At 32.6% G+C, this 22,325-nt stretch overlaps 4 protein-coding genes across 4 annotated transcripts; 2 read left to right on the top strand and 2 right to left on the bottom strand.

Annotated features, from left to right (window-relative positions):
- Positions 1-1,470: 1,470 nt before the first annotated feature.
- LOC146912077 (uncharacterized) lies at positions 1,471-3,805 on the bottom strand. Its single transcript, XM_085720681.1, has 4 exons — positions 3,169-3,805; positions 2,960-3,108; positions 2,747-2,854; positions 1,471-1,992 (listed from the first exon to the last, which is right to left on the bottom strand). The coding sequence occupies exons 1-4, from the start codon at positions 3,803-3,805 to the stop codon at positions 1,471-1,473; spliced, it is 1,416 nt and encodes a 471-aa protein (XP_085576807.1).
- An 81-nt stretch (positions 3,806-3,886) lies between these two features.
- On the bottom strand, positions 3,887-4,315 carry LOC146912076 (uncharacterized). The gene has a single exon (XM_085720680.1). The coding sequence runs from the start codon at positions 4,313-4,315 to the stop codon at positions 3,887-3,889; it is 429 nt and encodes a 142-aa protein (XP_085576806.1).
- Positions 4,316-8,253: 3,938 nt separating this feature from the next.
- On the top strand, positions 8,254-10,718 carry LOC146912075 (bidirectional sugar transporter SWEET6b-like). The gene is made up of 6 exons (XM_085718827.1): positions 8,254-8,365; positions 8,611-8,647; positions 9,358-9,574; positions 9,899-10,060; positions 10,163-10,285; positions 10,392-10,718. The coding sequence occupies exons 1-6, from the start codon at positions 8,323-8,325 to the stop codon at positions 10,488-10,490; spliced, it is 681 nt and encodes a 226-aa protein (XP_085574953.1). The 5' UTR covers positions 8,254-8,322; the 3' UTR covers positions 10,491-10,718.
- Positions 10,719-13,844: 3,126 nt separating this feature from the next.
- On the top strand, positions 13,845-16,537 carry LOC146912074 (importin subunit alpha-2-like). Its single transcript, XM_085718826.1, has 9 exons — positions 13,845-14,012; positions 14,114-14,202; positions 14,299-14,430; positions 14,529-14,717; positions 14,812-14,975; positions 15,068-15,146; positions 15,539-15,667; positions 15,767-15,894; positions 15,997-16,537. Exons 1-9 carry the CDS (start codon positions 13,970-13,972, stop codon positions 16,373-16,375), a joined length of 1,332 nt encoding a protein of 443 aa, XP_085574952.1. The 5' UTR covers positions 13,845-13,969; the 3' UTR covers positions 16,376-16,537.
- Positions 16,538-22,325: the final 5,788 nt, after the last annotated feature.

The raw sequence follows: 22,325 nt of genomic DNA, 5'->3' as shown, positions 1-22,325 counted from the left end.
CAAACGCAGCTTGGATAAGAGAATGCCAAAAGGTTGAGGCAACAAGGGCTTTGTGAAGAAACCTGCCAACTGGTCTTGTGAAGAAACAGGCAGAAGTTTGAAAATCCCAGCAAGAAGCTTCTCTCTGACTATATGACAATCAATATCTAGATGTTTGGTTCTTTCATGAAAAATAGGATTGGCAGCAATGTGAAGGGCACTTTGATTGTCACAGAATAAAACTGGTGGTTTTGAACACTTGACATGCAAATCCCTGAGTAAATAGAGAAGCCATTGCATTTCACAAGCAGCTGAGGCCAAAGCTCTATACTTTGCTTCAGAAGAAGATCTGGAAACAGTCATTTGTTTCTTAGTTCTCCAGGAAATTAAACTATTTCCAAGAAAGAAGCATTGGCCACTGATTGATCTTCTGGTTTCAATACACCTTGCCCAATCAGCATCAGAAAAGCCTTGCAGGTGTAGAGAAGAGCTTCTGGGAAAGAAGAGTCCTTTACCAGGACACCCTTTTAAGTATCTGAGAACTCTCAAAGCAGCATGATGATGAGTTTGAGTAGGTTTAGAGAGAAATTGACTAAGTTGTTGTGTGATGAATGTGATGTCTGGTCTGGTAGTAATCAAGTATAATAATCTGCCAACCAATCTTCTGTAAGAAGGAATGTCTTCATAAGGCAGGAAAGAATCATTGTGAAGCTTAATGGATGGATCAGAAGGTGTGGAGACAGGCTTAGAGTTGATAGAGCCTGAATCAGACAAGAGATCCAAACAATATTTTCTCTGACATAAAGAGATGCCCTGTGAAGAATGTGCAACTTCCAGACCAAGAAAATATTTGAGTTGACCAAGATTTTTGATTTTAAAAGAGTTGTGTAAGATGGATTTAATGTGATCAAACTCTGTCAAAGAGTTGCCAGCAAGTATGATATCATCTACATACACAGTAAAAGAGTAAATGATGAAGCAGTTTCCTTAATGAATAAGGAATGATCAGATGGTGCTTGGATGTAGTGATGATGTAATAATACTGAAGTCAATTTCTCAAACCATTTTCTGCTTGCTTGTTTAAGACCATATAAGGACTTCATCAACTTGCAAACCTGATTAGGTTTAGATGATGAGACACCTGGTGGGAGAGTCATGTATACATCCTCTTGTAAATCACCATGTAAGAAAGCATTGTTTACATCAAGTTGATGTAAATTCCAATGATTGATAGAAGCCAAAGCAAGAACTAATCTTACTGTGGTCATTTTGGCTACTGGTGAAAAGGTGTCAAAGAAGTCAAGTCCCTCAATTTGGTTGTAACCTTTAGCCACAAGCCTGACTTTTGTATCTCTCAATAGAGCCATCTGCATGATACTTGACTCTGTAGATCCATTTACAACCAATAGGTTTGACATGTTCTGGCAAATCAACAAGTTTCCAGGTACCAGTGGACTCAAGAGCAGTCAGTTCAGCTTACATTGCTTGCTTTCAGCAATCAAATTTGTTTGCCTCAGTGAAAGATTTAGGTTCAGGATTGGAATGTAAAGAGAGAACAAAAGAAGCATGCTGGTTAGACAGTTTATTATGGGAAACATAATTTGTAATAGGATAAAGAGAAACATGAGAACTATTACAGACATAGTCTTGCAAATAAGCAGGAGTATTAGATATTCTAGTGGACTGTCTAGTGGAAACAGGTAAAGGAGGAGGAGGGGTGATGTCATCAGGAGAATTGATGAAAGGAGGGTCATCAATAGTAGGTGGAGGAACAGAAATGACATCAGGAGAAGTGGAAGGAGGTGTGTTTGAATGAGAAGGAAAATATTCCCATTGTGAAGTGATGGAGTCAGAACCGTGGGGATATGGAAGAATGTGTTCATGGAATATGACATGTCTAGAAATGAAAATGGCTCTAGACTGTAGATCTAATAGAATGAAACCCTTATAGCCAGATTTGTAACCAAGAAATATGGACTTTCTAGCTCTGGGATGGAGCTTGGTTCTATTGGACTGTAATAATGAAGCATAACACAAACAGCCAAAAACCTTAAAAGAAGAGATATCAGGTAGTTTGTTATATAAAATTTGAAAAGGAGAGTGATTGTTAAGGATAGGGGTAGTGATTCTATTTATGAGAAACACTGCATGGAGAATGGCATATGACCAATAAGAAGATGGGAGTTTGGATTGAAAAAGGAGGGCTCTACCAACATTGAGGATGTGTTGGTGTTTTCTTTCAACTCTGGCATTTTGTCGAGGAGTCTCAACACAAGACTTTTGATGTAAAATGCCAAAAGAGGCATAAAAATAAGAAAGCATAAATTCAGGTCCATTGTCAGACCTAATAGTTTGAGGGGTGATGTGAAACTGGTTCTGGATCATGGTAATAAAGGATTTGACATGATGGGGAACCTCAGCTTTAGTTTTGAGCAAGATAACCCATAAGAATCTACTATGATCATCAACAATAGTTAAAAAATATTTGTGACCATGGACAGAGGGAATGGACAAGGGACCCCAGATGTCAAGATGTAGCAATGCAAATTTAGAAGATGCATGAGAAAAACTAGAAGTAAAAGGAATATGCCTTTGTTTGGCAAATGTCACAAGTTGCTTTATTATCATTGATTATAGAAGAGTACAAAGATGACATTTTATCCATTCTTTGATGGGATAAATGTCCCAATCTGAAATGCCATAAGGCTTTAACAGGAATGAAATGACTTGAATTACAAGTAACTGTAGAAACAGAAGTGCAAGGTACATTTATTGAATTGGAAACAGAATTGATAGAAGCTAAATTTGAACTAGAAAACTTATAGAGGCCATCTTGTTGACTAGCCAAACCAATCATCTTCAATGACATTGTGTCCTGTATAAGACATTGTTTGTCAGAAAAGTGAAATATACAAGAAAGAGACTTGCAAAATTTAGCAACAGACATGAGGTTTAACTTGAAGTTTGGACAATAGAGAACATTGGTAAGGTAAAATTGAGGAGTAAAAATGATATTGCCAGCTTGATGAATAACAACAGTGGTGTTATTTGGTAAATTAACAGTGACAGGTGTAATAGAGTAAAGAGATGACAAATAAGGTAAATGACTACAAATATGCTCATTTGCACCTGAATCAAGAATCCAATATGAATTTGAAGGTAAAGAGCAGGAGTTAACACTATATATACCTGCAGAAGAGGAGGAAGCAGATTGGCCAGAAGAGATGAAAGGAGAAACAGTAATTTGGTTAGTGGTAGGTCCAGGAGAGGGAGAAGGAAGTGAGGAAACCAAATTTGCTTGTTGAAGCAAGAATACAAGCTGATCAAGCTGATCCTGAGCCAAACCAATATTACCAGAAACATTGCCAATACCACCAGAAACATTAGTAGCACCACCAGAAGTATTGCTAGCATCAGAATGTTCAACTGAAGAAACATTAGCTTGTGAATTACCAGCAGTCTGTGGTTGAGCATGAGATTTGTTGGGGAAACCATGCTTCAGATAACAATACTCAATAGTATGATTGTATATGTTACAAAAAGAACAATATCCAGCAGAAGGTTTGTTATAAGAGCCTATACCACGCCCTTGAGGTCTTCTTGCCTCTGAAGCATTCACAAGAACAGAGCCTTCTTCTAGAGAAGGAAGAGAAGGAACCAAGACATTGTTGCTTTCTTCCTGAATAACCAAGGAAAATACCTTGTTTAATGAAGGTAAAGGATCAAGTAAGAGTACTTGAGTTTTCACAACTGAAAACTGATCATTGAGACCAGTTAGAAACTGAATGATCTGGTCTTCAACACGATACTCTTTGTTAGCTCGCATTGCAGCACATCTACATTGAACTGGACAAGTGCAATTAGGAAGAGGACGGTGTGAATAAAGTTCTTCCCATAATGCTTTCAACTAAGTGAAATATTCCAAAACAGATTTGGATCCTTGTTTAAGATTGTTAATGGAAGAACGTAAATTTGCAATTCTAATACGATCAACCTTTGAGAAACGTTCCTTAAGATCTTGCCAAACATCAAAGGTTGTGTCATGAAATACAATAGTTTGTGCAATGGAGTCAGAAACTGAAGAAATTATCCAAGATTGCACAAGGTGATTGCACCTTTCCCAAGCATTTTTGTTGAGATCATCATCATCTGGAACAGGGAGAGATCCATTGATGAAAGGTAACTTGTTCTTCGCGCCAAGAGCACGCTGCATAGATATACTCCATGCAAGATAGTTGGAACCATTGAATTTAGGGGAAATTATCACAGAGTGAGGACCTTCACTCGGATGAACATAAAATGGTGATTCAGTATCTTCACGTTGATTACGAACCATGATTAATCAAGAAAAACGCAAAGAATTGAAGAAACAAGAGGAATGAATCTCGAGAAATGTGAAGAAAAGAAGAATCTCAATGAGAAATTGAGAACAGAAATGAGAAGAAGAAAGCGAAACAAGAACGAATCGCAAAGAAAATTGAAGAAAACAGAGCAACGATGAAGCTTGAGCTTCAAGCTTCAATGGCGGAAAACGGTTAGAACTGGATCGTAACTAACTCTCTCTCTCTTGAAGAGAGAAACTGATACCATATTATGAAGTAAAACAAATATGAATGAAACTGAAAATTCTCATTATTGATAAAATGATTACAAGCTTATTTATAGATGTATTAAGGTACACCATAGTAATCATAGGGTAATAACATCTAATAAACCCTAATCACTGAGCTTGCATGCTAAGATTTCATCTTCACACTGGTTGTGTAATAGTACCTTCGTCTCATTTTTATTTATTGGTCATTTTAAACCGCGCACATCAACCATGCAACCTATCCTACGTAAGCCACCTTTCATCTTTCTCAACGAATACGAATAGCCACCGAAAAACACAGGAGAAGAAACATGTGAAGAATAAAATTTGAAAATGCAAAAATAAACAAAAATAGAAGAAAACTCATACTACTACAATACTACTAACCTTAAATTGAGATGCTCTCAAAAATGAAGAGCCTCCAAAGAAAGAGAATGACATAATATATGAGAGGTGAGAGTATGAAAGAAGGATTTGAAAGTTCGGTCAAAAATAAAAAAGGTTTGGAAAAGGTGACAAATAAATGAAGGGTTTTTCTATCATGTGCAAATTTGCACATGTTAAGAAATTTAAAATAGTAAGTTTATCTTGGAACTTGTGTATTTTATGTTAAAATATAACTTTTTAATAAATAATTTGCACTATGAGACGTTTTTTAGTTAAGGGACTATTTTGAGACAAACAATTAAGTTAAGGGACCAGTGGATCGAATAAGCCATAAATTAATGAGAGGAGAGAGGGTAAAATTGTACTGTTTGTTATTTGGACACCTTGTTAGTAAATTGTGTATAACTTAAGCTACATATATCCTTTGAGAGTGAAACTTGAATCATTAGAAAGTAGACGAAATTATCTACATAATTGGTGTAACAGTGTTGGAAAAATGGAAGCAATTTAAATGATAATTGGATTGATAAATAAAGAAGGATCACTTTCCTAAAAGAAAGGATCTGAGCAATACAATAAGAACAGAAGAATCAGAGAGAAGAGAGTTCAGATAGAAAAGAAGATTTTGACATCACAATTTCCATTCCTTTTTTCCCTTTGACCTTCTCTTATTTATAAGAGTCCACATTCACATTTCCCATATTGCCCTTTCAACTATTTGACTCATTACAATTGGTACCAAAAACGTGGGATTTCAATAAGTATAATGGGGCAAAACCCTGATTATAAGTTGAATACAAATTGTTGTCATGTTTCTAGACCTGTATATGCTCTTTAATAAAACTGTACAAATTGGATAAGTAAACACCAAAACTAAAATTATATTTATAATCTTGACATTCTAAGCATTTCATGGAATGTTCGTTTACTCAATTCGAACTTCGTTTAATATTTTAATTAAATAGAAGAAGTTGAAGTTTGTCCACTAAAAAAACTGAATTTTTGGATTGGTTTTGTAGAATTGCACGCGGGTATGATGTTTGATGAAATAATAGTTAATATGGGACTCACGATTTAATGCACACATTGTGTATGTATGTTCTATAATTCTTGGGTAACTAAGTATTAAGATGAATTATTAGCATTTGTAGAGTTGGAGTGATAACATGATAAGGTCAATGTTACGTAAAGAATATATAAAGTTAACCATTTTAGTTGTCCTTTGAATATTATTAAATAATATAATTTGACACTGGTGATTGTTAATCACGTGTGTAAGTACAGATAAAAGGAAATGAGTAATCAATTGTTGTAGTATACTTTGTTATTAATGGATAAAGAAGTTACAAGATTTATATACAATCTTGAAAGTAGATCTTGTTTATGAATCTTGATCTAGTAAAGAATCATTAATGTGATTAGTTAATACTCATACTTTATGTACTTGAGTATAAGTAAAGCATAATAATAATTTGTGGAGGTTACACCGGAAAAGGTTTGATTCCACCTAGTGGGTTTACTCGAATAGGGATTTGATTCATCACGAAGGGCAATGACTCTTGAGAATACTTATACTCAAGGAGATTAGAAGTAAAATTTGACAAGATAATGTGTGTGTTTGGTTCGGTGGTGGAGATAATTGATTTTGATAAAATTGAGTTTGAGAGAATTGATTTTGGTTAAAAGTGAGTTGAATGTGAATTGATTATGTTTGGATACATTTTAATAGAAGTGATTCTTATGAGTTGATGTTGTTTGGATATCTTGAATCAAAATTGATTTTGAATGTGTAATGACTAAATTATCCTTTTAATTAAAACTAAATATTTCATTCTTACTTAAAATAATTATTTGAAGTTATCTAAAATCATAATAGGATTTTTATTGGTTCAGAAATTTATTTAAAAATAATTTCAGATTATAAGAGTTTTTTTTTTAATAAAATTTATTAGTTTTTTTTAAAAAAAAATGGATCAATTGAGCTGTTATTTTTAATACTCCTTCACGTCCTCCTTATTCTATTTCTCCAGCTTCATTACACTCCAACACTTCTTCTATTTCCATCTTTTTCTCCACCTCTCACTACTTTTCCTTCCGCATTTCACTATTTTTCTTTCTCAGCCTCCAGATCCATTACTCCAACCCTTCTTCTAACCTTTCCCCTTCACCAATTAAGAACAGATCTGCAAATCTAACCCTCCAGATCTAACCCTTCTGTTCCTTTTCTTTATTTTAAGTTATATTATTATTATTTTTTTTGCCCTCGTCTCCCTGTTTCATCTGCAAATCTGATAAAATTAGGATAGATTTGCAAAAATAAAGAACAAAGATGTTACTTTTAAGGAAGAAGAAGAAAAAAGATGTTTATTAGTAGGAAATTGGAGAAGAAAACATGGGTATATTGGTAACTATATATGTCATTGAAATCAAAACTGAGTTTCACAAAAGTAGAAGCTAGGAATACCAGCTTCAGTTGTACTGGCGTTTTGAGGTCAAAACTGAGTTTTGTGGAAGCACTTTTCATTCACCCAAACAAGATAAAAATCTGGAAACTGGCGTTTGAAAAAGCAAACGCAGGTTTGGCTACTGCAAACGTATTGCCAAACACATACAATATATTGTGTACTAGATATTATGAGACATTGCATGACAAACCTGGATAAATTAAGATATCCAGTAGAAAGACGAATCCTAAACGCTTAGTTGTTAATAGTTAAGAATTGCATGGCAAATCTGGATTAATCAAGAAATCCAACAAAAAGGAAAATCATGAGTACTTAGTAAACAAAAGAGTTTAATGCTAAAGTATATATTATTGTGTTTTATGGTCATAATCCTCCAGACTTATAATTAACTGTTATTTTTATAATTTGCATACTATGTTTTATCCTGAGTTTGGGAACTCACTCACAACAGCAATCGAATGCCAATCCTCGGGCTTTATTTGTAAAGTCTCTATTCCTTAGTAATCAAAACCCAAAGATCTATGAACTATTCCGTGTTTGACTAGCCAAGCAGACAAATGACCCTGCATTTTTTTTACTTCTAAGATGGTGAGGAGAGAGAATTAAGGTATTAATTCTAATTTTAAATTTAAATTTTGTGGAAACAATTTTCGAAATTTTTAAAATGTTTTTTTTTTTAAAATAGGATTGTTTTTCTAAAATAAATTTGATTCGAAATGAATAAAATTTTAAGACGCATTGAATTTAAAATTGAATTTGACTGTTGGGACCCACATTTATATAAGAACTATATAACACTCACTTGTTTCATTCTTCTTCTTCACCACGCTTTCTTTCTGTTTTCTTCTCTCTCTCTCTCTCTCTCTCTCTCTCTCTCTAAAATCTCTCTCTCTAGAAAAGATGGTGAACCAATCAGTAATTCGTAACGTTGTTGGAATTATAGGTTTGTTAATCACTTCATCTTCTTCTTTCTTTGATTTAATTAGCGTTAATTTGATCATTTTCAGAAATTTTTTAGTTTAGTTGAAGTTGATTTTAGCTTTTTTTTCATAATCGATTAATCATGCATGCATGCATGTATGAACAATAATGATTATAATTTTTTCAGTTAATCGATTCCAGAAATTTCTTAATTCAGTTACGGTTGATTTTAGCTTATTCTAATGGATATTCTGTGTTTGGATGCAGGGAATTTTATCTCCTTCGGATTGTTCTTCTCACCAGCGTAATCAAACTTTCTCTTAATCTCATAATAATCACTCTGTTTTGAACTTTTGTGATTCATGCATTTTGCATAATGGTATAGTGTACTTGACACTGACACCGGCACCACACGACACTGACACGGACACCGGCACCACACGACACTGACACGTCGACACCAATAAAATTTTGAGAAAATATATAATTCACTGTAATTACGAGTGTAGTGTAGATGCCGGATAACCGGACACGCTTTCAATCAGAAGTGTTCGTGCATTAGATGAGGATATAGTGTATATACTTGTTTCGTAGATTAATTGATAGTCTCTAAATAACTACATACATTCGCATTTAAGAACTATAAAACTATGAACACTATAAACAGTTTTTAGAAATTTTATTACATTTTGCCTAATTGGATACATAATAATATTTATAGCATTATTCTTAATGCATGTTTAAGCTATCATAATGTAGAATTTCATTTAAAATATCATCAAAATATATGAACTTCTAAAACTATTGTGCATCTACATTTTCTTAATGAAAAATTTGTGTATCTGCATGACAGATATAGAGTGTGTATAAGTTCAAAAATAAATAAAACTAAGTTTTGGTTTTCAATTTTTTTGTCACATTTTTTATTTGTACAGTGTTTTTTGGCATTGGACATTTTAATTTAATTAGGATAATGTGTTAACTATAGATTAATTATTCGATAACGAATTGCAGTCCAACTTTCTATGGAATTATAAAGAAGAAGGATGTGGAGAAGGTCAATCCAGGTCCATACTTGGCAACATTGATGAATTGTGCTTTTTGGGTGTTTTATGGAATGCCTTTTGTGCACCCAAACAGCACTCTAGTTCTCTCTATCAATAGTGTTGGAGTTCTCTTGGAGGTTGTCTATCTTGCCATCTTTTTTATCTATGCCAACAAACGTGGACGGGTAAGTGTACATTCTTTCCCCCCTAGTAACATCATTGATTGATTCACTGTGATTATAGTATTCATGAATTCATGAAAATTTGCTGATTTTATTAGTAGATATCAAATATATGCAATCTTATTAATATGTTTTATGAATGTTCTGTTTTTTTTTCCTTTTATGTCCAAACTATCAGTGATAACAGATTTTTTGATTACCTAATGTTTGGTTAATTTGAAATCCCTACGAAAACCAAGTTGCTAATCGAATGGTTAAGGCGCTTCTTGATAATGTAAACCATTCCTGTTATGCTACTAACTATTCTAAATTTTTGTCTAATTTCAGAAGAAGTTGCTGATTAATCTTCTCATTGAGGCTGTTTTCTTTGCTGCCATTGTTCTGATAACAATGTTGACACTACATGACACTACCAACAGGTCTTCTATTGTTGGTATGAAATGTGATATCAACATGTTGATGATGTATGTCTCTCATCTTATCATCATGGTAAGTAACTTCTATTCCATTAGTTTATATTCAGATCATATTATATTTGATAAAATATTTTCACTAAACTCAATTTGATATTTTGTTACATATAATGAACAGGCAAAGGTTATAAAGACTAAGAGTATGAAATACATGCCATTTTGGTTCTCTATGACTAACTTCCTCAATGGACTTTGCTGGACTACATATGCTCTACTCCACCCCTTTGACATCTATGTCCTGGTAACTTATCTAACATATTCCTATATTATTGTAGTTCAATTGGATGAAAGATTTATACTTAACTTAACCCATGTTAATTAATATACATTTGTATTGAATATTGCAGATCGGCAATGGTATTGGAGCAATCTTTGGAGCTGTTCAGCTCATACTACATGCTTATTACTGGTGCAAGAGAGAAAATCAACATTGCAAATCAGATTGATGATGATAATCATATTCCAGTTCCAGTTGTGACATGCAGTCTGATCTGATTATGGCACTTCTTTTTTACAAATTAGTATGACATTACAAATTTTATTTGGGAACTATCTAGGTGATTTCTTTTATAATATGCATGTAAGACATGCATATAATTGACAAGGATTGAATTTGTAGATAATTTCTCAGAACCTCTTTTTTTAGATATATACCCCAAGCAACTTTCTTATAAGCATATTATATATTGTTCAACAATCTCATATTACAAGGTTTTGTTGGATATAGCAACTTACATCCAATTATTTTTGAGAGCAAACATCTAATTATTTGACACCACCTCATTTTAAATTAATGGAGCATGTTTCCGTGATAGAAAGTAAAGTTATTTGAAGAGTGAAAGGTATTAAATTACCTCTAACATTATGAATTTGAACAATGATTTGTCGTATTTTAGGACTCTAAACCTTATTCAATTTTCTTTTGGTCCGATATACTTTTTTTAGGAGTATTGAGTACTTTGATACACCCTTATGGTATGTTTATATAATCACCAATTAATTTTGTTCCCCTTTGTATATAGTATGAAAAAAAAACTTAATTTTTTTAAGGAATTATTTAATTTGTTAAATAATGATTAAGTAACGAACAAAGTTAAGTAAATGATAAAATTAATCAAAAGTTGATATCTCCTGTGTGTGTAGATAAAGTTTTGGTAGCGACATAATCAACCCTTTTTTTTTCCCCTTACAAATAATCATTTGTAATCTCCTTACAAATAATCACCAGTTCTCTATTTTAGAGAAGAAAAAAAAATCCCTAGAGTTTTTATAAGAATAAATTTCAAAATGAATCGGTAAACTTTATGTTAAAAGGTCATAGATATGTTCTCGTGATCATAACCATCGGTTGGTTGGGACGATGCAGTATTCAGGGGCTCCACTAGTTCACTTTAAAGGATGAATGTATAGATATTGAGTTATTTGACCCCAAAAAAAAAGTCGTTATACATTGTTTTCTTAGGAACGCCTCTTAATCATAAGCAGTTTTTGCTCTCTTTTTAGAAGCAAATTACTTCTACTCTACGTCACCTTGTTGACTAATGTTCTTCTCCTTTTGTTGATGGAAATAAACATGAAACCAGTGTTAGATGGTCTCCTTCATATGATGGAAGGTTGCAATTTAATTAATTGTATTACCCAAAAATGAAACATTTGTTTTGGTTTTTATATTCATTGAATATATCAGTGTAGAGGGCCATAACTTGTGGATGAAATTGTCGTGGGACAATATATATTATGTTGACATGTTTCAGCAAAGGTTTGTGATACCAGGGTAAGCAAATTTGAGTTGTGTGCATAAAGCAGCAAAAGGTGATGGAGGATGATGGAAAGTGAGGTGTAGTAACCGCCAACAGAGGCCCTGACATGTTTGAGACATTGTCACATACTAATAGCTAGAATTTGTGGCGGAGTCTACTGTGCATTGTGACCGTGTTTTTTAAAAAAAAAAAAAAAAAAAAAACACATGGTAAATGTGGACACCTTTCCTAACAGATATTCAAACATTAGATCATCATGTTGTGGAACACTAATTCCTTTCGCAGAAACCAACTTATTTTGGAGAATCCATTTCCGGTTATAATACCTTTGCTTGGTTTGTCTAAATATTATGGATCCCCTGCAATTTCATATTTCATTATCAGAATTATTTAAACATTTTTTGTCAATCTTTTTCCAAACTAAGACAAATTTTAGGAGTTGAGATCCCTTTAGTTTGATGAAACCTTGACACTTTTGCCTAAAGTGTTTTTGTTTTTGTTTTGGGTAGAGAAAGATATAAGAGAAGAAGCACTGCAAAAAACAAATGATAGCAGTATGCTGAACCATTGACTACTGGTCCTATAAAACCAACTAGTATACTAGTACATGTAAATAACTCGAACGATAGACATTAAAAATATACATTCTACTGAACTATCTGATTAGGCATGGTTGACTATGGGGTCAATTCACCTGAAATTTCTCTCTTCCTTTGCTTCAAGGATATCAACTTCCTCGTTGGATAGAAGATCCACATTGGGTTCATATACATCCCACTCCTTTCTTTTCCTGATGCATTCAACCAAAACAGCCAAAGCATATGAAATTCTCATTTTTAACTTAATAAATAAAGCCATAAAATAAAATAAAATACAAACATAATCTTAACAGAGATGCGTATTTTTTAACCAAAAATTACAAATAAGTTTGAACCAAACAAACAAGTAGCCTTACACCAAGCGAACAATTAGTAAAGCAGACAAAAGACAAGCGAACGGAACAATTAGTAAAGCAGTTCACATTGTCTCAAAAATTCCACAATAGTCCTTACACCAATCAGCAAATTTGTTTATAAAAATGAAGTAACAGGTATTAATAGGCTTACACATGTAAATATATATTACACTCATTTCCCTTAAGAGATGCTTAAACTACAGTCCTCTCCTCTAATTGTAAAAAATACACTCCCATTAGAGAAATGAAATGTGCTGCACTTTTCTCCATTATGATGTAAACGAACCTTTTAAAACAAGTCTTCCAACTTCGAAAAACATGTGTATAATTTTCAATGTCATTGATGGTAGCCAAGTACGTAAATTTGAATACATTATTTATTTGGAAACTTAAGATTCAAAGAGATATATTCAAACATGTGTAAATTTGAATACATTATATATTCATCATGGGGGAAAGAGTGTAAATTAGTTTTAAAGGGATGATAAGAATATATGGCCTTTTTGGATTGACTAATTTGAACTTAAGAATTAACATAAAAGCTTATTTATCTGCATGACCTATTTTTCATAAGGTAAAAAATAAGTCAAGTCAATCCAAACGGGCCTTATATGTTGGCGATAAACACTTACGAAACTGTTCGGAGGTACTTATAAAAAGAAAACCTATGGCATGTTCATTGTTTTCAGCTTATTTCCATGAGTTGTCCAATATGGCTTATAAAAATAATCTGACTGCATTCAATAAACATCTTATCCATGATCGTTTATTCAATGATCATGCAATGCAATGAGGGAAACCAACCGATGCTATCTTATGTTCGTTCAGTTGTTCACCAGGAACCAAATTAATTAATTAATTAATCTTTAGAATGTATTAAAATCAAATCAAATCAAAATTAAAATAAAAACAAATCAAATCTTCTCCATTGGGGTTATTTTGGTATCTTCACTATGTTGAAGAGAAATTTGTGAAATAAGAAGAAAAGCAAAATCCATTGACGAAGTTGGGCCTGTCGGGTGGGTCAGCCCATTTAATAGAATAGAGGAGTAATAAATATAAGTAACTGCAAACTCTAGAAGACCATGTATTTCAACTTCATCTCTCTCTTTCTCGATCAAATCTCACTCTCTATTCCATCGACTATCGATCGTAAATCGTAAATCGTTGATCGTAAATTCCTTCTGTTGATTTTCAGAAGCTTCCTACAATGGTTGATTTTCAGAACCTTGTTTCGGATTCGAATTCGAATGGTAACTGTTGTTTTTGTTTCATGTTTTTAATGCATTCATTACTATGTTGCTTTCTTTTCTTACTTTCGGAAGTGTTAAAAGTTTTGATATTTGTTGTGTAGGACCCAGTCCTTCGATTGAGGAGAAACTTGTTAAATCTCTTCCTCGTTTTCTTCGATGTCTAGTTAAGGACGATTCTCCTCAGGACCAGGTTTGTTTGTTTGTTTCAAACTTGTCTATTTTATTTTTATTTTTAGTTTGAAATTTTGTTGTTTTTTTGATTGGTTTTTTGTGTGACTTTGTTTAGTATTGCGCTGCTTTCGCACTTACAAACATAACAGCTGGAACTTCTGATCACACTAAGTTGGTAATTGATCATGGGGCTGTACCAATACTTGTCAACCTACTTAGTTCACCTAATCATGCTATTCGAAACCAGGTATATTTATTATACTAATATCTAGTAGTAGCAGTAGAACTGGGATTTTTATTATTATTATTTTTGCTCAACACTAAAACTCTGAAATTGTATTGTAGGCTGTGTTGTCATTGGGAAACATTTCCGCTGATTCCCCTAGTTGCCGCGATCTTGTTCTCAGTCATGGTGCCCTCATCCCTCTCTTATCCCACTTGAATGACCAAGCAGATAATCTTTCTATGCTCAGAAATGCCGCCTGGGCCCTGTCGAGCTTTTGCAGGGGCAAGCCACGACCCTCATTTGACCAGGTACTTGTTATCTTTTGTTAAATTATTAAAACTGAACCTGCAACAACACTTTTATATATATGTGTATTAATACTAGATAGATTTTTATGGACAGCTGGGGCCAGCACTTCCAGCTCTCAAGCGTTTGCTTCTATCCAATGATGCAGAAGTCCTCACAGATGCATGCTGGGCACTCTTCACTCTTTCTGATGGCACAAATGATAAAATCCAAGCGGTGATCGAGGCAGGTGTATGTAGCAGACTTGTGCAGCTCCTTCTGTAAGTACCGATTCTTCTATCCCTTGCTCAAAACCATATTCTTTTGCAATTCTTGATTATTTTGGCTCTAATTGTATCTGCATCTTTTGAAGGCACCCATCTCCTTCTGTGCTGCTTGCTGCACTTCGCACGGTGGGAAATATTGTAACTGGAGACGATATGCAGACTCAGGTAATAATAAGTTGCTTATTTCAAATTCAATTTAACTGCTATTGGGTAAAGTACTCAATTCCTGTTGTGTTAGTTATTTTGGAAATCAAATTAAAAGTTTAAATATTATAACCTGAAATTATTCATAGGTGAGTTTTGCAAGTAAGTATGCGGTTGTTAAAAATTGATTGCCAATCTTTGAAATATTAAAATTTGTTTTTTGAGGGGGGGTAGGGAATTTTATCTTGGGATGAATGATGGATAAAGTTTAGTTATACTTGCTAGTCATTGATAGTGATTCACTACTATTTATTACCATGAATCTAGTCTCTTCTCACCCCTTGTATAAGTATCATGTCATCTCATATGTCACCTGTGAGAATTACCTGATTTGGTGGGGCTTTTTTTGTCAGGTTGTTATCAATCATGGCTCGCTCCAATGCCTTTTGAGCCTGTTGACCCATGATCACAACAAAAGTATTAAGCAAGAAGCTTGCAGGACTGTATCAAACATTACAGCTGGTAACAGAGAGCAGATACAGGTAAGCAAATAAATCCCATCTTTTTTATACTCAAATGACGTCAAATATCATGGTTAATAAAGCGCAGTGAACTCTACCTTTTATTTATGTACGATGCAGGCTGTTATTGAAGCTGGTCTGATTGCTCCTCTGGTCAATCTTCTTCAAAATGCCGAGTTTGACATTCAAAAAGAAGCTGGATGGGCTCTCTCTAATGCTGCATCTGTCGGTACCCACGCACAAATCAAGTACGTGAAACTCGTTTTTAATTGTTATTTTCTTGCCCTGCTTCGTGCTGGCAACATTGAAAATTTACGCATTAACTTACCAAATGTTGCTGTTATTACAAGGTACTTGGCGAGCCAGGGTTGCATTAAGCCTCTGTGTGATTTACTTGTTTGCCCTGATTCAAGATTTGTCGCTGTCTGTTTAGAAGGTCTTGAGAATTTTCTGAAGGTTGTAGAAGCGGAGAAAAACTTTGCTAACACAGGAGACGTCAACTTGTATGCTCAGATGATAGATATTAACGAGGTATTGGAAAAGATTGGTAACTTGCGGAGTCACGACAACAGTGAAATTCATGAGAAGGCTGTTAAAATTATCAAGACATATTGGTTTGAAGATGAAGATGAGACACTACCTCCAGGCAATGGTTCTCAACCTGGTTTTAACTATGGAGGCAGTGACCTTCAGGCCCCACCAGACAGATTCTATTTCAGCAGAATGTGATCATTGTATTTTGTACAAGAAATATATTTTGTACAAGAAATATAATTTGACATTGGTGATTGTTAATCACGTGTGTAAGTAAAGATAAAAAGAAATGAGTAATCAATTGTTGTAGTATACTTTGTTATTAATGGATAAAGAAGTTACAAGATTTATATACAATCTTGAAAATAGATCTTGTTTATGAATCTTGATCTAGTTAAGAATCATTAATGTGATTAGTTAATACTCATACTTTATGTACTTGAGTATAAGTAAAGCATAATTTGAATATCTGCAGAGTTTGACTAGATGGGGCGGAGCTCTCTCTGATTCGGTAGGTCAAATGTTTTTTGAGTTGAAATTCTGAGTTTGTTTTGATTAAATAATTTTTGAAGTCTCTGGTTCATGTTTTTAATTAATTTTAGGAGAGCAACATTTAGATTACTTTTTCAAGATTGGTAAAAATATTTTTAATTCCACAACCACACATTTTTTATTTTATTTTTTATGTTTAATCATATTTTTATGCGTTAATATATCTTTTGCTGTGTGTATAAGTTATTAAACTGTTAATTTTTTCCTAACCAATGTACAAAAATCAGTGACATTAGCATAACTAATATTTAAGGTCTCCTCCAAAAATTAGTTTTATATGCACAAGTCATGACCGTTTTTTATGCCTTGAACAATTCATGATAGTTTTCTGTATATATTTATATATATTTTTGAATGTGTAATGTCTATTATGAATTGATTTTTATTTTATTTTTTCTTGTTGAGAAGCATGATAAAGTATTTGGTATGTGTTTATTATGAATTAAATTTTTTTGGTGTCCTAAATTTTAACAAATATAGGAGACAGATTTTGTTTTGTTCGAATATTCAGCTGTTTTGACCAAATCAATTTCAACACATTTCATAACTAATCAAATGTTTAACACATGTTGAAGTTTATAAAAAAATAAATGAAAACTAGTTAAAAATATAACCCAAAGTAAGAAATACAAAAGTTGTAACGAGTCGCAAAACCTTAAACGACTTTATAAACTTATCTTCTAACAAATTCAACATGAAAGTTTATAGAAAAATTGGTTAAAGCTATCATGTCTACACTCACTCTTTCATATTTAGCTTGATGATAAAATAACTTGTTGAAAAATGTTTAATTATTGGTATACCTACCGCCGGATAAATCTAACGGTAGTTAACTACCGTTGGGGGCAAATACGTCATTTAAATCAGGTTTTAGATTGTGCTCTTCAACAAATGTTACAATCAGAAAGCTTCCTTGTTGGTGGACGACCCACCTTGCTGCAAGGATTCCATAAAACCTTCACACTTCATTTCATGTGCCCCAAACGAATTTAAACAGGAGATAGAAGCATTTTAACTTATCATTCTTGTCACATCCTTGTCTTGCACTTGGTTGTTTTGCAGTTCCTATATTTCCAATCGTTTCAGACTTCATGCTCCACGGTAGTTAACTACCGTTGGAGCTTTTTATTTATTTTTTAAGCTGTGTATATTGGGTCTATTTTGGGGTGCTCTGCAACTGCGGCGCAAGTGTTTAATTTTAGTTTTTGTATAAATGGATGTATCTGTGTATAAACTGTTGGAAATTGTTGAAGTTGTTATTATGTGCGTATTATTCTCCTGTCATTAACAATAGTTTTCATCTGAAAATTATGCCCAGTGAATTATTTGGCTCTGTTTGCTCTTATTAGTTGTTATTTTTGAAACTTTTTTTAACTTCGGATTTTGTTATTTTGAATATCTGCAGAGTTTGACTAGATGGGGCGGAGCTCTCTCTGATTCGGTAGGTCAAATGTTTTTTGAGTTGAAATTCTGAGTTTGTTTTGATTAAATAATTTTTGAAGTCTCTGGTTCATGTTTTTGATTAATTTTAGGAGAGCAACATTTAGATTACTCTTTCAAGATTGGTAAAAATATTTTTAATTCCACAACCACACATTTTTTATTTTATTTTTTATGTTTAATCCTATTTTTATGTGTTTATATATCTTTTGTTGTGTGTATAAGTTATTAAACTGTTAATTTTTTCCTAACCAATGTACAAAAATCAATGACATTAGCATAACTAATATTTAAGGTCTCCTCCAAAAATTAGTTTTATATGCACAAGTCATGACCGTTTTTTATGCCTTGAACAATTCATGATAGTTTTCTGTATATATTTATATATATATTTTTGAATGTGTAATGTCTATTATGAATTGATTTTTATTTTATTTTTTCTTGTTGAGAAGCATGATAGAGTATTTGGTATGTGTTTATTATGAATTAAATTTTTTTGGTGTCCTAAATTTTAACAAATATAGGAGACAGATTTTGTTTTGTTCGAATATTCAGCTCTTTTGACCAAATCCATTTCAACACATTTCATAACTAATCAAATGTTTAATACATGTTGAAGTTTATAAAAAAATAAATGAAAACTAGTTAAAAATATAACCCAAGTAAGAAATACAAAAGTTGTAACGAGTCGCAAAACCTTAAACGACTTTATAAACTTATCTTCTAACAAATTCAACATGAAAGTTTATAGAAAAATTGGTTAAAGCTATCATGTCTACACTCACTCTTTCATATTTAGCTTGATGATAAAATAACTTGTTGAAAAATGTTTAATTATTGGTATACCTACCGCCGGATAAATCCAACGGTAGTTCAAATACATCATTTAAATCAGGTTTTAGATTGTGCTCTTCAACAAATGTTACAATCAGAAAGCTTCCCTGTTGGTGGACGACCCACCTTGCTGCAAGGATTCCATAAAACCTTCACACTTCATTTCATGTGCCCCAAACGAATTTAAACAGGAGATAGAAACATTTTAACTTATCATTCTTGTCACATCCTTGTCTTGCACTTGGTTGTTTTGCAGTTCCTATATTTCCAATCGTTTCAGACTTCATGCTCCACGGTAGTTAACTACCATTGGAGCTTTTTATTTATTTTTTAAGCTGTGTATATTGGCTCTATTTTGGTGTGCTCTGCAACTGCGGCGCAAGTGTTTAATTTTAGTTTTTGTATAAATGGATGTATCTGTGTATAAACTGTTGGAAATTGTTGAAGTTGTTATTATGTGCGTATTATTCTCCTGTCATTAACAATAGTTTTCATCTGAAAATTATGCCCAGTGAATTATTTGGCTCTGTTTGCTCTTATTAGTTGTTATTTTTGAAACTTTTTTTAACTTCGGATTTTGTTATTTTGAATATCTGCAAAGTTTGACTAGATGGGGAGGTGCTCTCTTTGATTCGGTAGGTCAAATGTTTTTTGAGTCGAAATTCTGAGTTTGTTTTGATTAAATAATTTTTGAAGTCTCTGGTTCATGTTTTTGATTAATTTTAGGAGAGCAACATTTAGATTACTCTTTCAAGATTGGTAAAAATATTTTTAATTCCACAACCACACATTTTTTATTTTATTTTTTATGTTTAATCCTATTTTTATGTGTTTATATATCTTTTGTTGTGTGTATAAGTTATTAAACTGTTAATTTTTTCCTAACCAATGTACAAAAATCAGTGACATTAGCATAACTAATATTTAAGGTCTCCTCCAAAAATTAGTTTTATATGCACAAGTCATGACCGTTTTTTATGCCTTGAACAATTCATGATAGTTTTCTGTATATATTTATATATATATTTTTGAATGTGTAATGTCTATTATGAATTGATTTTTATTTTATTTTTTCTTGTTGAGAAGCATGATAGAGTATTTGGTATGTGTTTATTATGAATTAAATTTTTTTGGTGTCCTAAATTTTAACAAATATAGGAGACAGATTTTGTTTTGTTCGAATATTCAGCTCTTTTGACCAAATCCATTTCAACACATTTCATAACTAATCAAATGTTTAATACATGTTGAAGTTTATAAAAAAATAAATGAAAACTAGTTAAAAATATAACCCAAGTAAGAAATACAAAAGTTGTAACGAGTCGCAAAACCTTAAACGACTTTATAAACTTATCTTCTAACAAATTCAACATGAAAGTTTATAGAAAAATTGGTTAAAGCTATCATGTCTACACTCACTCTTTCATATTTAGCTTGATGATAAAATAACTTGTTGAAAAATGTTTAATTATTGGTATACCTACCGCCGGATAAATCCAACGGTAGTTCAAATACATCATTTAAATCAGGTTTTAGATTGTGCTCTTCAACAAATGTTACAATCAGAAAGCTTCCCTGTTGGTGGACGACCCACCTTGCTGCAAGGATTCCATAAAACCTTCACACTTCATTTCATGTGCCCCAAACGAATTTAAACAGGAGATAGAAACATTTTAACTTATCATTCTTGTCACATCCTTGTCTTGCACTTGGTTGTTTTGCAGTTCCTATATTTCCAATCGTTTCAGACTTCATGCTCCACGGTAGTTAACTACCATTGGAGCTTTTTATTTATTTTTTAAGCTGTGTATATTGGCTCTATTTTGGTGTGCTCTGCAACTGCGGCGCAAGTGTTTAATTTTAGTTTTTGTATAAATGGATGTATCTGTGTATAAACTGTTGGAAATTGTTGAAGTTGTTATTATGTGCGTATTATTCTCCTGTCATTAACAATAGTTTTCATCTGAAAATTATGCCCAGTGAATTATTTGGCTCTGTTTGCTCTTATTAGTTGTTATTTTTGAAACTTTTTTTAACTTCGGATTTTGTTATTTTGAATATCTGCAGAGTTTGACTAGATGGGGAGGTGCTCTCTTTGATTCGGTAGGTCAAATGTTTTTTGAGTCGAAATTCTGAGTTTGTTTTGATTAAATAATTTTTGAAGTCTCTGGTTCATGTTTTTGATTAATTTTAGGAGAGCAACATTTAGATTACTCTTTCAAGATTGGTAAAAATATTTTTAATTCCACAACCACACATTTTTTATTTTATTTTTTATGTTTAATCCTATTTTTATGTGTTTATATATCTTTTGTTGTGTGTATAAGTTATTAAACTGTTAATTTTTTCCTAACCAATGTACAAAAATCAGTGACATTAGCATAACTAATATTTAAGGTCTCCTCCAAAAATTAGTTTTATATGCACAAGTCATGACCGTTTTTTATGCCTTGAACAATTCATGATAGTTTTCTGTATATATTTATATATATTTTTGAATGTGTAATGTCTATTATGAATTGATTTTTATTTTATTTTTTCTTGTTGAGAAGCATGATAGAGTATTTGGTATGTGTTTATTATGAATTAAATTTTTTTGGTGTCCTAAATTTTAACAAATATAGGAGACAGATTTTGTTTTGTTCGAATATTCAGCTCTTTTGACCAAATCCATTTCAACACATTTCATAACTAATCAAATGTTTAATACATGTTGAAGTTTATAAAAAAATAAATGAAAACTAGTTAAAAATATAACCCAAGTAAGAAAGACAAAAGTTGTAACGAGTCGCAAAACCTTAAACGACTTTATAAACTTATCTTCTAACAAATTCAACATGAAAGTTTATAGAAAAATTGGTTAAAGTTATCATGTACACTCACTCTTTCATATTTAGCTTGATGATAAAATAACTTGTTGAAAAATGTTTAATTATTGGTATACCTACTGCCGGATAAATCCAACGGTAGTTAACTACCGTTGGGGGCAAATACGTCATTTAAATCAGGTTTTAGATTGTGCTCTTCAACAAATGTTACAATCAGAAAGCTTCCTTGTTGGTGGACGACCCACCTTGCTGCAAGGATTCCATAAAACCTTCACACTTCATTTCATGTGCCCTAAACGAATTTAAACAGGAGATAGAAGCATTTTAACTTATCATTCTTGTCACATCCTTGTCTTGCACTTGGTTGTTTTGCAGTTCCTATATTTCCAATCGTTTCAGACTTCATGCTCCACGGTAGTTAACTACCATTGGAGCTTTTTATTTATTTTTTAAGCTGTGTATATTGGCTCTATTTTGGTGTGCTCTGCAAC

Source organism: Medicago sativa, chromosome 6 (genome assembly GCF_051527215.1).
Source record: "Medicago sativa cultivar Bolivia chromosome 6, Bolivia_mono, whole genome shotgun sequence".
Taxonomy (NCBI): Eukaryota; Viridiplantae; Streptophyta; class Magnoliopsida; order Fabales; family Fabaceae; genus Medicago; species Medicago sativa.
Note: the sequence above shows the minus strand (reverse complement) of the source record. Positions and strands in the feature narration are given on the sequence as shown.

Coding starts and splice junctions, on each gene's coding strand:
- LOC146912077 (XM_085720681.1), bottom strand. CDS start 3,805: ATGCGAGCTAACAAAGAGTATCGTGTTGAAGACCAGATCATTCAGTTT. Junction 3,109..3,168: donor TGCTTCCTCCTCTTCTGCAG/GTATATATAGTG, acceptor TTCTTGATTCAG/GTGCAAATGAGCATATTTGT. Junction 1,993..2,746: donor CTGTTTCCAATTCAATAAAT/GTACCTTGCACT, acceptor TCATTATTACAG/TCCAATAGAACCAAGCTCCA.
- LOC146912076 (XM_085720680.1), bottom strand. CDS start 4,315: ATGGTTCGTAATCAACGTGAAGATACTGAATCACCATTTTATGTTCAT.
- LOC146912075 (XM_085718827.1), top strand. CDS start 8,323: ATGGTGAACCAATCAGTAATTCGTAACGTTGTTGGAATTATAG. Junction 9,575..9,898: donor ATGCCAACAAACGTGGACGG/GTAAGTGTACAT, acceptor GTCTAATTTCAG/AAGAAGTTGCTGATTAATCT. Junction 10,061..10,162: donor TCTCTCATCTTATCATCATG/GTAAGTAACTTC, acceptor TATAATGAACAG/GCAAAGGTTATAAAGACTAA.
- LOC146912074 (XM_085718826.1), top strand. CDS start 13,970: ATGGTTGATTTTCAGAACCTTGTTTCGGATTCGAATTCGAATG. Junction 14,203..14,298: donor ACGATTCTCCTCAGGACCAG/GTTTGTTTGTTT, acceptor GACTTTGTTTAG/TATTGCGCTGCTTTCGCACT. Junction 14,431..14,528: donor ATCATGCTATTCGAAACCAG/GTATATTTATTA, acceptor ATTGTATTGTAG/GCTGTGTTGTCATTGGGAAA.